This window comes from Corvus moneduloides, chromosome 2, assembly GCF_009650955.1.
Source record: "Corvus moneduloides isolate bCorMon1 chromosome 2, bCorMon1.pri, whole genome shotgun sequence".
In the NCBI taxonomy this organism is placed as follows: Eukaryota; Metazoa; Chordata; class Aves; order Passeriformes; family Corvidae; genus Corvus; species Corvus moneduloides.
In genome coordinates, this window is record NC_045477.1 from 71,428,184 (window position 1) to 71,445,839 (window position 17,656).

General features: G+C 41.2%; 1 protein-coding gene across 3 annotated transcripts in view; it reads left to right on the forward strand.

Annotated features, from left to right (window-relative positions):
• The first annotated feature begins 2,039 nt into the window (after positions 1-2,039).
• Positions 2,040-17,656, forward strand: part of SLAIN1 (SLAIN motif family member 1) — a 51,135-nt gene continuing 35,518 nt past the window's right edge. Inside the window, exons 1-2 of one of the 3 annotated variants that reach the window (XM_032099998.1) lie at positions 2,040-2,110; positions 6,431-6,570. In XM_032099998.1, the coding sequence (XP_031955889.1) occupies positions 2,085-2,110; positions 6,431-6,570 (166 nt within the window). In that variant the 5' untranslated portion in view covers positions 2,040-2,084. Of the gene's footprint in view, positions 2,111-2,415; positions 3,363-6,430; positions 6,571-17,656 lie in introns of those variants that run through there. The other 2 variants (XM_032099996.1, XM_032099997.1) reach the window with 2 other exon arrangements.

Here is a 17,656-nt window from a genome sequence, read left to right on the forward strand (position 1 = left end):
GCTGAAGCATGCGCAACTTTAAGCTGCTTTCTACCCATCCTACTGGGTATCAGGCTTAAAGCAGTCCCAGTCAAATAACAGCCAATCTCTGGATCGTTTTCTTGGCAATGAGATGTCTATGATCAATTCATTTGTCTGGAAGAGCATTTGTACCCATGCTAAGGCACGATGCCTGGTCCTAAGATTTTTCTCTTTGACAACTGAGTTCTGAAATGAATGACTGCATGCAACATTTGTGTAGGTGGCACAAACAGTAGAGGGCATTTGAAAATTTGCAACTACCTGTACTCATAACTGAGGACAAGCATTCCCATGGTGACTCTTCAGATCCTGTGCTGCGATGCTACATGCTCTACCGTGTCTTCAAATGTGGCTCCTGATGTATCTTCAAATTGGTGTCTGCATCAAGATATTTTTAATGATGCAATATCCAGTCCACACACATTCCTGTTCTGACAACTTAAAACTTCAGATACCCATTTACTGGGTTTTTTTGCCAGTCCACTAAATGACTTCGCATCCTTAGTTCATATTTTAAAAAAATTAATTCCTCCATTTTGAATCTCTTCTGAGTGTTTCACAGAATCATCAAGGTTGGAAGAGACCTTCAAGACCATCTAGTCCACCATCAATCTGGCACCACTATAATCACTCCTAAATATCCCCAACTGCCACATCCAGACACCTCTTGCATGCTTCCAGAGACAGTGACTCCACCACCTACGTGGGCAGCTTATTGCAGTGCCTAACTACTCTTTCAGTGGAAAAAAAAATTTATGATCTATAACTGAACCTCTACTGCCTCGTTGCATCCTCCAGCACTGATATTATCATAAACTTCTTGGCTTCTTTTTTTAGTCTATACTAGTGATCTATAATAAACTCAATATTACATATGCTGCCAATTCATCTTTTTGTATCATTTTGCAATCTTACTGGATTAACAGTGCACTTCTATGAATCAAGGCTAGTACCATTATTAGTGATGACAAACTGAGAGATATGCATTTTGCCTGGGACTAAACATGTAGAAGATCAGTTCTTTTTCACTTGTGGGAATAAAGATTACACCTATCTGTAGTAGTAAAAACTGGATTCTGTTACTCACTCTAATAAAACATGGCAGAATTAAGGCCAGATGGTTTTTACACTCTCAACATTTTTCCCCTTCTCCCTTCCAAAGGAACAGAGGAGACACAATTGAAGTTTTGGATTAAGTACTGTCTGGTTGCAAAGTAGTACACTGGGAGCTGTATTTACTCTCTTCATTGACAGAAGTTACATCATCTGGAAGTCAATGCTTTGTGCTCCGTTCTAGCTTCCCTTCTAGTCATTCTTATGGGACTGGTTGTTACTACTTATGCTGCAAAAGTGCTTGAAAGACTGACAAACAACAGTGCTGTTGTCCTGTGCACATGCAGAAGAAAGCTTCCAGATCATAAACAAAAGAGGAAATGGTGACAGGCTGATGATTTCAAAGTTGACTTACGCCCTGAACAGAGAAACCTGAGACAGCAACAAAGCACGGTGAAGGCAGCAGTGGCTGGTAGTGCCACTGCTCTGCCTAAAGGTGATGCTCAAAAATTGGGTAGTAACTAACCAATAGCTATTATTAGTGGGTAGCTGAGCAACTCAGACTCACAGAATCATTTAGGATGACAAAGACATCTAAGATCACTGTCTGTTAACCCAGCACTGCCAGCCAGCACATGCTAAACCATCCCCAAGTGCCACATCTACACATCTTTTAAATACTTCCAGGATGGTGACTCAACCACTTCCCTGGGCAGCCTGTTCTAATGCTTGACGACATTTTTGATGAAGAAATATTTTATGATACCTCATCTTAGCCTATCTATCTAAACCTGGCCTGACTTCATGGAGATTTGTTCCCGATTTCGTATCAGAGCTGTAGGAGGCTTAGGACTGTGGCTTAGAAGGTTTTCCCCTATAGCCGCAGCTAGAGGAAATGAACTCAACGAGGGTTGTGTGATGCCTGAGCTGTCTTGAGCAACACTGAATCTCTGCTCACCTCCTAGGTGACAAGAAGAGACACAAGCAATGGCTTCTTACAGTGCTGGGCGATGAAAGACAACGCAAGAACACTACCGTGATTGAACATTATTCATCTCTTTCTCAAAGATCTGCAAGCTACAAGCCCACCTATGTAACTAGATTGTGTTAAGGAAGACATTTCAATACGAGGGCATCTTTCACCTCAGGGGTTCTCCTACACATAACCAGTACATAGTTACGTAGCTTTCTACAATGCTCGGTTCAGTCTTTGCTTCACCACCAACGCAACTTCAAACACGTCTCTTTCCTCGCTTTGCGCCCGAAGTCCCGGCATCAGCATGTTTCAAACCTACAAACGGCGGCTTTTGGCTGAATTAGCTCCTTTCAAGCCCAACAAAGGCTCTATTTGTGATTCCCATTCCCTTCACAGTCTCAATCTGCATAATTACAACCCTGACACCACCAGGCTCTAATTACACGGCTCACGAGAGGCGCGGCGCCCTGGGCCGGATCCAGCCCGCGGGCGGGGCGGGGCGGGACGCGCTGGGGTGCAGTGGGGGAAAGGCACTTTTGTTTAAACACCCGGGGCTCCCCCTCGGCGGTGCCCCCCGCCGCCCTTCCCCGGGGCTGGATAGCGGGGGCAGCGGGCGGCTCTTTGTTCCCGCTGAGCGCGTGTGCGCGGCGCTCGGGCTGCCGGAGTGGGAGGGGATCCCGCCCTCGCCGCCGTTTAACGGAAGGCGCAGGAGCGGCGGCGGAGCGGGGCCGGGCGGCGCAGGGCCGGGCCCCCGGCGCTGCGAGCGGCGCTCCCCGGCGCTCCCGCCTTCCCCGGGGGCCGGGCGCTGCCCTCCGGCGGCGCGGCGGAGCAGGTGCCGGCGGCGGCAGCGGGCCGGCAGGATGGAGGCTGCCTTACTGAAGCCGGCGATGATGGCGGAGGTGAAAGGGAGCGGCGCTGGCTCTGCCGTCAGCGCCGAGCTGGAGGTGAAGAAGCTCCAGGAGCTGGTGCGGAAGCTGGAGAAGCAGAACGAGCAGCTCCGGAGCCGTGCTGCCGCCGCCGCGGTGGCCACCAGCCCGCCCAGCCCGCACCTGCTGCTGGCTCCACCGCCGGCCTCGGGCGGGCTGCGCCCCGCCAGCCCCCCCATCGCGGGCCCGCCGTGCATGCCCAGCCCGGTGCCCACCCTGCTGTGCACGCCGGAGCCCCTCGCCTACTTCAAGCCGTCGCCCGGGCCGCCGGCGACGGGCGGCGGCGGGCAGGAAGGCGGCGGAGGTCCGGGGGCGGCAGCCACGGTGTTGGACGAGGTGGCGGTGCTGGAGCTGGAGGACGGCTGCGGAGAGGACGAGGATACATGGTACATGCGGCTCGGCCCTGCCCTGTCCCCCCGCCCCGCGGGTCGGTCGCCCCCCGGCCGGGTCTCCTGCAGCGATCTCCCGGCTCTGATTAGCATTAGCCCCCAAATCCACTTGATCTCCATGCTTAGACTGAAATCTGCTTGCTTTTTTCCCTTTTTTTTTCCTTTCTCCGCTCCCGCTCCAAACCGTGCCGCCCTGCCGAGGGAAGGGCCCCGTGTGCGGGACGCGGCTCAGATCGGGGCTTCACCGCCCGGCTTGCCTGGGGCATCGCGCCGTCCGTGGGGAACAGTGCTGGTTTTACACCCCGAGGAAAATCGTTCAGATCTCAGCCTAGTTTCAGCCTCGTGTTTACATAAGGAATTAAAAATAGCGGAATTTCGTTGCGGGAAAGCCTTGATCTGAGCAGCGCTGCCTCGTCATGCTAAAATCTCTGCCAAATTGTCTCCCATCTTCAGGGATTTGGGAGGGCTTTTGTCTTTAGACGTTGATCTAAATTGTGTATCTTAGGCGCCCACGTAGCTCCAAAAGGCACGGCAGGGTGCTAGTAAATGGAATAAACGGGAAATTAATAGCGAATGAATAAAGCAAAAAGTAAAATCGACATGATCGAATGGTTACAGTCCCGTAAAAACAAACAGAAGGGGAGGTTGTAAGGTAGAGATATTAGAGCTAGCGCCTCAAAACCTGTTTCAGCAACGTGGACGAACATTGTAGGGACAGTGTTGGAATACTATCTTGGCTGTATAACCATGTGGAACGTCATTGATCCTCAATTGTTTTGAAGTGTCAGTAGCAATATATAGATCACCTTTATTTAAATAGTATCTGTAGAGTACCTGTCTTAAGCTTCCATGTGGCTTTATTTTTTATGAGGTTAGTTTTTGAATCAAGCTAAAGTTAATGTTGGATGAAAATAAAATGCAGTATAAAGAAGCTGAGATGTGTTCAAACATCCTTAATTTTGGTAGAAGATAAGGTGATCAAAAATCAGTCTAAATGTTAGAAAAATTTGTGCTTCATGGTACACAATACTGTGTTTCTGAAAATGGCTTTGGAGAATCATGTACAAATTGTGTGGAAAATTTTGTTGCTTCATTGTATATATGGTTGGTCTGTGCAGGACTGGTTTGGGCTTGTCAGTCCAGACTTAAGCAAATTTTGCATTGTTTCCAACTCGTAGCTTTCCTAGCATTAAGGAATATCGAATTTGTTTGATACTGCCCCGTTAAACAAAATGCTTTCCTTGTTTACGTTTTAAGGTGGTAGTCACTCGTCCATCGTTGCATTATGTGCTGTAGTAAAATTTCCAATTTGATTTTCTCCCTGGGAGCAGTCCTAGATTTGGGTGCCAGAATTTACCTTTATGTCACACATGTATGTGTCCACAGGCAGAATTTAATGACAGGGATTTCTTAACAAATTTATTCCACTAAGAGTGAGTTGTTTTAGCTGTTGTTTCTTAGTTCAAGGATAAATCTCTGTCATTGTCCATGAAAGGTCAGGCGTGTGATACCAGTTGCTTGGGGCTTTTTTGTTATCTCAGTCTTTAAAGCAAACTGCTATCTGGAAAGGCAAAGCCTTCAGTGTATATCCTAGTTGTTGATTAGTAGTTTTAGGCCTTAAATACCTTTGGTTTTTTGTGTTTTACTTTTTTGTTGTTTTGTTGTTGTTTTGTTTTGTTACCTGCAGTTACAAAAAACCCCAAAACCAACTAACCCTGTGGAACTGTAGACAAGTCAAACTACTTCGTAGTGTTCAGCTTTTTACAGGAAGGTCTGATCATCAGTCATATGTTTAGCTTTTGAAGCGCTTCTGCAGGTTAACAGGAAGCCTGAAAGCTTTTCTTTCCTTTGCTTTTTGGTTTTCTCAGTATCACTTTTTTAAATGTGTGGTCAGGCACCGCAGGAAGTCTGGGGAAATGAGTCCTCTTCTCAGAGCAATTCAATAGTTGATCTCTGCTGGGATTGCCAAGAGAGATAGATAGCAATCACAGTGAGGATATTTATTCCGTGTGAACTGAATGACAGTGCTGATTGACTTCAAAAGCAAAAAAACTCCGTGGAGCAGACACTGGCGAGGGGTTGCTCTGGTGGGACTTGGGTAGCTCTTGAGACAAAACCATGAAGGTGAAAGGCTGCTGCTACCTGTTAGTGACCCCCTGAGGGGCAAAATCTTGTTCAGTTTTTGGTCTTGCCTTTCCCTCCTGCTTTGTGCAGGCCAAATCCCTATGCAGTCTGTGGAGTGTTTTTCTGGTGCCTTGAGAATCTGCCTCTGGCTGTCCCTAGCCGCCCGTCTCGGAGATGGTCAGGGCAGGGAGCTGCGAGTCACCTCCAGCAGACAAGAATAGTTTGCTTCCTGGAAGATTTGCACTCTCCCAGGTGAATTGGCATCTGCTGTGCCTGCTAATCTGCCACAGTGACAACAGCAACCCAGGTCTCAGCCTCAAGAATTCTCCCAAGAAATCTGCTTTGAAACCTGGTTTCCTAACGTGCAACTTATCAGTTCCCAACTCTTGTCTGAGAATAATGCACGTACATTAGATTTTCTTGCATATGTGCATTTTTTTTCTTTTCTGCTGGTGTTGAGTATTGAAAATGGATTTTCATTGTTTCTCATCAAATGTTTTTTAATCATTATGAATATGACTTGAACAACATCTGGTTCATCTGGGTGAAGATAAAATCAGATACTGAAATTATGTAGATTTCCAGTGAAGATAAGTATAGGAAAAAGCAAGAGCACCTTTGGTGTGTGTATAGCACCTAACACATTTCAGGTTTGAGCAGTGCTGAAATTCAGACAATGGAAGATTTTAGTGTGACATCTACTTGAACTTTGGACATGCCAGACCGGTAGAGTTAATATTTTGCCACCTACTTTTCTGAGGAGGGAAGAAAGAAAACTAATGTAAACTCTTCTACTTCAGAATGTATTTTTTTAATTAGATATCCTCTTGCAGGGCTTTGCATGTTATGAATTATTAGTGAGCTAATAGGAAAGTGAGCTTACAAAAACAGGCTTTCAAGTGCTGTGTATCTTGCTGATACTTCTGTGTATTTTGGTTAAGGTTGTACGTCTTGCCTACCAAGACTCACACTCCTCCAGAGAAATCACTGAGTCCTCTGCAGTGGTGCAGGCGTGTTCTGGATCATCCAACTCCAGAGATAGAAGCTGCAAAACGTTCCCTATGCTTTAGATTGGAGCAAGGTAATACTATTTTGTTAATTTCCTGTTAGGAGGTTGTAATTTTTGGTCTGGTGTCCCACTCGTCTTTGGTGTTTTCACAATTTAGGAGGCTTTACACATGGCAGACGTGCATTTTCCTCATATGTATGGAAGTCTTCCTTCGTTACATAAATGCTAACAAATGTTTGAATTTTTTCATGCAGTTTTTAAAGTATTTGCCTCCTTTGTTAGCTTTTTTTTCTTCTGCACAGCTTGTTCTAACTTGTCAGTTTTCATCCATGGCTTAAAATAGAGGACCTCCTGGTAAGGAAATATTGGAGCTAACTTTACTATTGGCATATCTGTTCAGGTTTGAAGAAGGGTGCTTTTTGTTTTTTGTAAAGTCAAATTTATCATGGGCTACAAATCTTTAAAGGCATATTTATCAACATCTAATGTAGTGTCAGTACTTTGCTAAGTATAGCACACACCAAAAAGAGGTGTAACTTGACTGTAGTGCTGTTTTGTTGGCCTCTGGGTAATCTCAGGTACTGGAATCCGTCTGATGGCTGTTTAGTGCTGGGAACTTGAAGAATTATCTCTGTGCGCACTGACTTTTGTTTTAAGTAAATACCAGACAGCAGTCTTCTTACTTTCTTACCATCTGGGGTCCAATTAAGATTGTATTAAGTGTTGTTGAGGAAAGCAATTAAGGGAGGATATTAAGGTTTATAACTCACAAGGAAAGAAGAAGAAAATGAACAATAAAGGAAGATGACAGAAGAAGGAATAAAGCTAATGACAGCATGAAAATATGGCTGTATAAGTTAGCTACAGCTGTCATTAAGAGAGATTATGTTCCTGTATGCTTTGGAGGATAGGGGTAGCTGTGGATAAGTCTTATCCAAAATCAGGCTTTTAAATGAATCAGGCTCTGAAGGCATCTGCCTCTTTGCATTGACTCTAAAAGATGCTACAATGATTATTGCTCTAGAAATACTTAGCTGAACTTATTTGCCTCAAGTTACATGGGGCAAGCTGTGGTTCCTATATTTGTAATCATGCCATCTAGTTTTAGGGTGGACTTTGCCTTGTTAATTGGGTATCTGAGTTCAGGTGTCTGTAGGGTGAGCTGAGTATCGTGCTTGACCATCTATGGAAGTTCTGTCTGTAGAGTCAGGGGAGCTGCTCAGGTGACAAGGTGTAGGTGTTGACTGTAGAATGAATTTAGTAGCTCTCTTGAGTCCACTGACAGTAATGGGTGCTTGGCACTCAACCCCATGTGCTCACCTGAAGGTACATCTGTGTGGGGTTCTTCATCCAACAGTGGAGAGCAATCTTGTGTAGAAGCTCTGTTTGGATTGCCCCACATAGGTATTCAGTGCTATTTGAGATGGCCTGTTACCCTGGTTTCTATTCAGGACAGATGCAGACCTTCCAAAGGTCTGTGCTTCTACTGTCCTTTAATGATATCTTGGCCTCCCCAGAGGCCTCTCAGGTGGGCAGGCACATCTGAGTATGGACAATTGAGTCAAGCCTGTAATGTCAGTGGAGAAAAGCAAGAGGACTGTATGACCTGGTTTTTTTTCCCTTACAAGGGTTTATTTAAATTGAATAGGAAATAAAGGTTTCAAGTTTAAGTCACTCTAGGGTTATCAGTTGAGTTTCTCTCTCTGCAGAAGTCACAGCAAGTGACATATGTCACTGAGTTATGTTGACAATGAGTTAGTCTGATCCATATGTTCTACTCATGGCAATTGGCTCATGAGTTTCCTGAGGTCTGTAGAAAGTTTCTGAGAAATTATATGCCATAAATAAAACCTATTATGGGAGCAGTATGTTCAGGGAGGGAATAGACTTGTGTTTATACTACAGCAATTCTTTGGTAAAATTGCTTTAATTAATAATTCAGTGTAGACTTGATTAATACTCGTATGTCTAAGTATTTTCCTTTAGCACCTGTACCTTTACAAGTAATACATAATAAGCAAATGTCATCCTTCTTACTCTTAAATTTTTAGAAGTTGATTTCACAATATTTATTTATTCCTTAGTTTTTCAGCCAGATGTGAGACTTTTGTGAGAATCTAATAATTTGGTTTTCGAAGTACAGCAAACTTTCTGTAACCTGACTTTCTTGTGTTTTGTTTTGCAGTGCACTCAATCAGTAATATACATGTATAAATATATACACATAATTCATCCAGATTTTATAAGTGACTTAGTAAGAATGGCATTCTTCTTTTCTGGTACTAAAGTTTCAAACTTAGTACTTGTAAGTCAAATGGTGTTTTCCCCTTTTAGCCATATGCCTTGCAAGGGCATTTTCAAGATATTTTGAAATCTAGTTGTGCCTCTTCCTGCTTGGCCCTGAATCAATGGTTAGCACTGAAGTACTTGAGAACTATTAAATGCATAGTCAAAAAACATTTATAGTGTACCAGAGTGTGATTTCTGAAATGGCTTGTTGGTAGAATTCGCTTACTGCATGGTGCATTAGCCAAAAATTAAACCAGTTTAGTTATCTTAGGTCTTTAGACACCATAGTGCACATGGAAATAAAAAGCAGCAAAAATTGATTTTTGACTGCTAAGTCAGCATATCTGAATAAGTTCATGCACAGAGAAGAGCTGTGAGCCAAAACAAGTAAAAGTTTTGCCAGTCTATTTTTGAGTTGTAACAAATTCCTGTTCTCTTACTAAGATTTTGAATCCTGCCCTCATTTATTCCTGCTTGTGTGAATTTTTCTTACTACATTAAATCCTGATTTTCATAAAAGTTTTCATTTGTTTTTTGAAATATCCCAGCATTAGGGTGTCTCATAACAAGGCTAACTGCCAAAGCAGTCCAAGGCAATAAAATAGTCCAATGGGTACTTGGTCTTTCAGGCCAGAAAATCACTTGAATTGGGGGTATTCTCTTCTCACTTTGCTGCACTCACCAGCCTGTTTCTTTTCTAGTGAAAATGACTGTTTTGAGTATTTCATGGTGGATGTTAAGAATTCTTCTTGGCATAAATCCTTAAGGTTTATTATAAGCACGGAGGTGGTCTCCAGCAGGTGGTTCTTCTGTGAACCGCTGTGGGAACTTGGGCAAGCTTCTCAACATTCCTCTGGTCTACCGCTAAGTAGGTAAAGCTTTTATAATGTTTATAATGAACTAGGCTTATTACAAACCCTGTTTCTGTGGATTAAGCATGCCAGCTTTAAGGAGGATGAAAGTTAAATGTAACCTCCTACGGTAAGATCTTTGCTTGGAATCGTTCCTGTTTTCTGTGAACAGTTACGGTCTTGAGGTAATATTTGTTTGTTTCAGTTGTTTTAGCTCAGTGGGCTGGCCTGGATCACATCTTCCTTCTTGCTCTTTGTCAATTATCTTTTGTTTGAAACATGCCTGGTTTGTTAGGCTTAACAGCAGTTCTCTCACTATTGTAGGGTCAGTTTCCTTGCTGTGTGGATTTTAATCTTGCTGCCTATTTTATTTTTTTAGGTTAATTTAAATGAACAGGGCCACCTAACAGTCTTAATGGTGTGGTAGAGCCTCTTCTGTGTTTTTTGGCAGTAGTTGAAGATGTTAGGACATGTATTAAGTTCAGTGAGCAGAGAGATGTAACATGTAAGCTTCCTAGCTGATGTAGATGGGTATACCCCTTCTGAAACTGATGAGACAGTGGTGATTGACACCCTGGCTGAAGATACACTGCATAACTTCACCTCTGCAAAAAGCTGTGAAGCGGGCGGATGGATAAACTGAGGACTTAAGAGGCTTAGGAAGGAGTCAGTCTGTAGGAGCTCAGCTTTTATGCAGGGCTTCAAAGCATAACTCATCCAATTCTGCCTTCCAGAGAGGAATCTCCACTTGCTTGGGGAATATGAAATGTTGGCTAGATTCAGAGTTTGGCTTAGATGAGTTCTTACTCAGAAATACCATTTCAGATGTTTAGAAACAGTAGACAACTGAAGTCTGTAGGTTTTGCAGTTGGCTGCAGTAGTTTAAAGAGTAAAACTCTTGTTTCTTAAATTATTATTGTGCTTCAGGATGGATGCTGTTATATCATCTGTGGATGATAAGTTATGTTGTGATACAGATCCATTGCAGTTTCTCTCCATTGCTTATTCCACAAAACAAAGATTGTCATTAGTGTTACTGTGCTGGATCCCATTACAATAGCACTGTATTCTTTTTTCTGTTAAAAAAAAAATCTGGTAGGTTATAGCTGGTAGGACCCCAGGGAGGAGGTTTTATCTGGATGTGTAACTTGTGGCTTATGCAAGAAGAGGCAGTGTTCTGTCACCTTATTCTAACTCTCTTGCAATTTCTATGGGTTCATAGTGAAATAATGCAGTTTGGAGTCTTTAAGATACGGAATACACTCTGTCAACTGTTAAAAACCTCTGTCATAGGGAACTTCTTTGCTGTAGTCTGTTAACACCAGAAACAAGCAGAAAGTGCTGTAAGTGAACAAAAGTTTTTATCTTGTATACTTGAGCTGGATCCAGTGCTGAACCAAGGGCAAGGTGGCTTTTTCTATTTTTTTTTTTCTGAAGTAGATTTATTAGGTTTAATTTTATTTGCTGTCCATTGATGGATCAGATATGTACGTTGTGATACTCAGTACTGGATTAACAAAATTTCATTTAGCTTTCTTGCTCATATATAATGCAGGTTAGTTCTATGTAAATTGCTTTTGAGGCAGGAAATAATAATGTGCAGAAGCTTGCGGATGATGGTTGCTTCCATCATAAATAAAATGTCTAAAACTCTAGAAGGAATAAAAAAAGTGGCATGAGAAGTTTGGTTCCTTTTTGTGTATGTTTCTGATAATAAAAAATGATAAGCAACCATAGCTCTTATCCACATCTTAGCACCTTCTGAGGAATGGTCTCGAAGGCCAGGCTGTTTAGGCATCTTCTGCTGCAGTACAAGCTTAGTGCTTGGAGTGCACCTATGCATGCACAGCAGTTACTTCCTGGTAGATTTCATTTATTTGAAGTGACTTGTTATAGCAGCTGCATAATTCCAAGCTCTTCTTAGAGGTTTTACAAATGCTGATACCACTGGATTTTCTAGCACAGCTGCTGGAGATTTTTGTATTTCAATTTGGAAGAACTCAGGTTTGATACTCTACTTGCATTTCAAACACAGTATTTCTCTCTGCTGCTGTAACATTGCTACTCTGCAAATACACTTGAAGATAGAAGTGTTTGGTTTAAAACCCTTATGGCAACAAATGCGTAGAAGATCAGACACTTTTGATTAACTTCAGAGATACGTGTTGCCTTTCTACTACAGCTCTTTCAGTATGATTTCTGCCTTTTATTAAATTACGTTATACATACTATTTAAGAATTTAATTTCATATTTGGGGATTGATTGTTGTGCAGCTCATAATTATTTGCTTAGAATAGAGTTCTGGTTATCGTTACACTTGCAAGAGGAAGCTGAATTCTGAAATGTCTGTAGAGAGGTGGTGTTAGGTCTTGCCTCAGTTGAGAAAACACCTATCCCATTTTAGAGTGTGTGTTTTTTTAATCCATGCTGACTACTGAGCTAGCATTATCATCTCATCATGAGTGGTTAAACAGCTAGAAACACTGTTAAATTTCACCTGAGGATTTCAGTAGGCTGATTCTTATTTAAAATAACTTACACGCACAATATAAGTTCAAAGTAATGCAGTGTGTGTCTAAAAGCAGTTGAAGTAGCATCAACACTGTTCTATGCTAAAAGTACAGGCACATTTAGTGTTACCCAGCAGAGTACTAATCACTGGGTTGGTTTCTGAAGTATGCAACTTCTTTCCTATATAGAAATTAAAAAGAAACCTAGGTTTTAATATTTGACTTGAGGGCATTTGAAAGCTTATTATCCTCTGGAGATATTTTTGCTATTGAAAGGAGTATCTTTTCAAAACTGGACTGTTCTGGATGCTGTCATTTCATTTTTGCTTCTAATAGTCTTAGGTGTCTTGCTCACTGTTTGTTAGTCCCCACATTATTGTTACAACTTTTGTCTTTCATGTTGTCTTTCTTCCACGGTCTGTTTTTGGTATCTGCAGAAGAGAGCTGGGAATAACATTTCAGAATGCAGACAAGTGTGATATGTAGAGGTAGCACTGCTTCTTGACTAAAACATTTATTTCTGTATTTTCACTTTCAGGGAGTACTTTGGTTCTTGTCTTCATAATATTGCATCTTTTGGGAGGCTTTTGTTCACACTGTTATGTGTGTGTTTTTATGTGTTTTTATGCCGTGACCCTTAAGTGTCTTCTGATTGGTTACTTCTGGGATATAGTCTACAGTCCTGTAAATGTGTCAGGCAGTCCTTCTTGGCAACTGACCTTGGTTTTAATATACTAGAAGAAAATTGATTATTTGCACTTGCTTTCCTAAGTGTTCCACATTCAGCATCTCTGTTCATATTTCATAGAAATAAGATGTTTACATCAATAATTTGCTTTTACCTAAGGGTTTATGCAACAGTTCTTGTAATAAAATTCTTTTGACTCTACTCGATAATGAAATGTAGTCAGTAAGCTCTAATCTGAATACTTATGGGGCACAGGCATTCACAGATTTTTCTTGATTTTTTTTTTTTTTTTTTATGTTGCAAGACAGAAGATGAGTTATTACAAATGATAGAGACATAGGAGTTTCTAAAAATAAAATTCCCGTGTGTTCTATTTTTTTTTTTCCCTTCATGACGTTCCTTTAAAATACTGTTTTCTTAATTTTACTTCTGAAATTGGGATACTCTTGTAAAATTTTTAATTACAGAAAATGTTTTCTTGGGGAGTATTTACCCTTGGTGAAGTCACTAAGCCTTTCTAAAAGTCTTCTGCATGTGGGTTTACCAAACACAGTAATGGAATGCTTCATTGAAAGCTTCACACTTACAAAGTCTGAGGGGAAAAAAGTAGTAAAAGTATGCCTGTTGGACAAAAAAAAAAAAAATCTTTGTCAGAAAAAAATACTTACAATCTAGGTGGTTCCTGTTTTGAAAAAAGATTTGCAGCATTTAAAGACTACCTTTTTGGTAATTTTAAAGGAATTAAGTCACTGCAGGAAGTTCTTGAGTGTTTTATACTATGATTGGAGTATTTGGCTATAAGAGGTTATGAGGTAACAATTTTAAAAATAACATTGAGCTGGTAGCATAGGCATTTCTTTGTTTTACCTGTGTTATATATTTTTAAATCTATTCTGTTGTGTAACCAAGACTAAAGAGGTACGGGATCACGTTCACTGGTGAATTTGGACCACCATTACCACTTCTACAATGTAAAGTACCTGTTAACCAAGGCTACACGGCTGGCTGAGCTCAGACTGACCCCTTTTCATAACACCAGAGAAATCTGTATGACAACACCATTCTGGGAGAGCTTTTTGCTTGAAAATGGTGGCTGTTTGCTGAGCATAGTCAACCCTGTGTGCCCCTCTAATGCAGAGGGGGTCACTGCACTTGCAGTCTGACTTGGAACAAACAAGTTCTCCTACCTTTGGGAAGACGTCAGCTTCTTTGTATTCACTTGTCTTTTCCCATTAGGTAGTACCAAGTACAAGTGTTGGTTTTGCTGCCTGTCCTGTATTAATTCAGGGTGAGGGGACTTGAAGTGCACGATTCTAAAATGGTTACTCAGGGAGTTAGAGGTGAAGATACCCTCATGCAGTCAGAAAAATTTCTCTGTAAAAGTTGATGAGTTGTGTCCTCTGCTGCATGGGAGAGATCAGTTGCTTTTTCTTAGTTTTGTCTGCAGTTGATGAAGGACAGATTGTTTCTGAGTTAAGTACAATAAGGATTTGTAAGAGCTCTTTTTGATACTAAGTGTTACATGCAATTTCACTGAACATTAGTCATTTAAGTTAGGTATCTGTGAGAAACTATCTGTCCACTGATTCTGAAGAAGCCAAGGGCAGTCCACCCAACCATTCTTAAACAGTTGTGCGAGCTGAGTCTGGAGATACTAATTTCTCTCCACTAATTGGGAAAAAAAACCTTGGAGTACTTAGCATCAGAAGGATTTAGATTATTACATAAAAAGCAGTATTTGTATTTTTAACAAGTTTTGAATACCCTCTGCATTTTGCAAGAATAGCTCTGGTGCCTTTAATTCAGAGATGGTTTCTCACCGGCCCTTCAATCATGGCACTTCAGACCTTGTTTGTAATCATTTGTTTAGAAGCTAAGCTCATTCTCCAAAATGAGGACACAGGATGCTTGGGGATTTTTTTGTGTTTTCACATACTAGTAGCTATCTGTATCTTTCTATGAAAGGCACAAAAATTTTGTGCCATATTCCAATCACTGGTGAAATGGTGTAAATTCTATTGTTGTGTTTGCTAGTCTTAAGTTAGATACATGGGATATTGCTTAGTGTTGCAGCTGTATCACAGAGGAACATCTGTATGATTGATTCTTCCTTGGAAATACATTTTGTGTCTCAATTTCCATCTCCAGACATGGAGCTGTTTCTCTTGTGTCTGACTATAAGGACCTTGTTGTTGGGTCTCAGGTATTTATGAGAATTCCCAGAACATGTAATGGTCCAGATTTGTTCCACCTAATCTTAGTCTCATGGCTAAAAAATAAATAGTTTAGGGTTCAATCACTTTGACTGTGATTCATTGGTCTTAGGGTGGTAGGCATAATTGGACATGCTTTTGCATCCTTGAGGTATCTGGGTGGGCAGATGGGTATGACACAGGATGTGCACAATAGCCTCACTTAACTGGACCAGCTGGAGCGCCTAAAATGTCATTACATTCTGGTTTTAGATGGCTGAATCATGCCCTTGCTGTTTTGTGCTGAAGGATGGGTTCTGCTCCAGACTGTAGGTGTTTAAATGAGGCTGTCTGCAAGTAGACCCTTCTGTGTGTATGGGTGCATTGTTTTGTCTTTTCTGTTTAGAATTGCTTTTTACATGTGAGAAAATTCAATATGCACTTTATATTAATGCTGTCATGTCATAGAAAAGTTACCAGCACACAAGAAAGTAAGTGCAAGATCACTCACATGGTAAAAGTGTGCTAGTGCAAGTTGACTTTAAGTAGTATTAGTTACTTGCCACTTCATTTAAAATCACTTCAAAATCATGTAGAGATTTGTGTCAGAAGTTACAGTAAGCTCTTAGGGCTAGGGACTTTTTAATAAAAGAGTAGAGTTGAGTAGTAAGTCTGTAGAATTTGCATCTGACTGATACCATATTTTTTTTAATTATTATTTTGTTTTATTTTAAAGTTAGTTGGCACTTGATGTATTTGTGGCTTTTGTTTTTGGCAATTTTTTCTTCATAACATGTTTGAAGTCCGTTGCAGGTGCAGGGCAGGGTTTTGTGGCCTGTGGTGTGGGTGATAGCAACTGAGTCATCTGTTGTGTTGTTGCCTTCCGCTGCAGAGGACTTGACTCAGCATCCTAACATCCTAATGTCCTTTCTTCCTAAAAGTCCACCATGTCCTTCAAGCAGCTCAGTGGAATGCTAGCAAACCTTCTCCGTGTTTTTTGTTCCTTCTTCCTAGCCCATAAGAAAGGGGGATACAGAATGGTTTGCAGGCCAGGATGAAATAGGGCAAAGTGGAGTGACAGAATCTTGGCTGCAGCCCGTTCCTTCATGGTATCATCAGTTTTCTTTTTTGTCATCTCTGCTTCATGTATTGCAGTTGTATAGACAGTGTTCAGACTGCTTCGTGGTTGTTTCTTACTGTCTTTTGAAACACTGGGTGTGAAATTACTTCACTATGGTCACAAATAGATCTTTATTTATAAATAAAAAACCAAATCTCCATTTGTAAGTAAGCACAGATGTGCTTGTTGTGTTGGACATAGTCCAAAAAATATTTTACTTGTTCCTGGCTTATGTGGGTGCTGATAAATCTGGTATAATTATTTGAAGAAATAAAATGTTTCTTTATAGAGAAGCTTGAAGAAACATTTCAAACTATATTGTGGAATCCCATTTCTGCTTACTGTGATCATGACAGGTTCTGGTGACGGAAACACGTAAAAAGTGCTGCAGAGTACCTTTTATCCTGAACAGTAAGACAGGGGCAGATGGTGCTTCTGCAGTTAGTGTGCTTTTGACTCCTGTCTGTGTGCCATTCTCATGCTTTCTCTGTTGCACCGTGCTCTTGGGTGGTACTACACTCTTCTCCTCTGCCACCTTATCCCTGTTGTTTGTTAGTGAGGAGCAAAGAATGCCTTTTTGTTGAATGCTTGTACAATTCTTGGTGCAGTGTAGGTACATCTGGAAGGTACTCACAAGGCAAAGTTTACTTAAGGAGTCTCCCTTGATACCTGAAATCACTGCAGGGAAGCTTAAATGTAGGAATGTGCTCCGAGTTAGTGTCAGGAGATATTGGTCTTTCTCAAGGGAATCTGAAGAGGCTGATCTGCTTAGCTTAAAAACTGTTGCAGAAGCCCTAACCCCCATGGCAGTAATGATAATGGTATATATATATCAAACATCTATGTGTCACTTTACCCATTTTCCTATTTGTAATTTTTTGGTTAGTGTTTCTTAATTAAACTCAAGATTGATGTTGAACCTTAATTCTGTGTGAGAATATATATTCTGAATATGTTACTATATTTGGCAGTGAATTAAACCTCTATTACAACTTTCCTTAATCATAAACTTTCATGAATTTTTTCCTATTAGGTGTTTTAGAAGTATGAAAAATCTGTTTCACAGTAGCTTTTGTTTTTTAAGTGTTTTGTCCCTTTTCTCTGCTTTTGGTATTAGTGTTAACAGTTTCTCATGATAATCACATAACTGTGACACCTGCTATATTTATCCAAAAGCCACAGGGTTCCTGGAGAGTAAGTGCTGCATTTGACCTCAATTTGAGCCAAAGATTTAGCTTTTTCAGTCTGACTCAATATAGGCAGCAGATATACTTGAACAAAGAAAAGGGAGTGTGGCATCTTGGAATGGTGTTGGAGTCAGAAACTGTAAATTGAGCTCTCAGGCAAAAGGCTCCTGCCAGAAATTTAACCTGTGAATACAGATGGCAAGTAGATACAATTGTAGGGGGAGCTACAATGTTTTTATGGGTGTTTCTGGGACGCAGGGGAGTTTTGGGACTGAGCAGTAATGTTAGGAAAAGTGCAATTTAGGGTAAATGTTGAACTA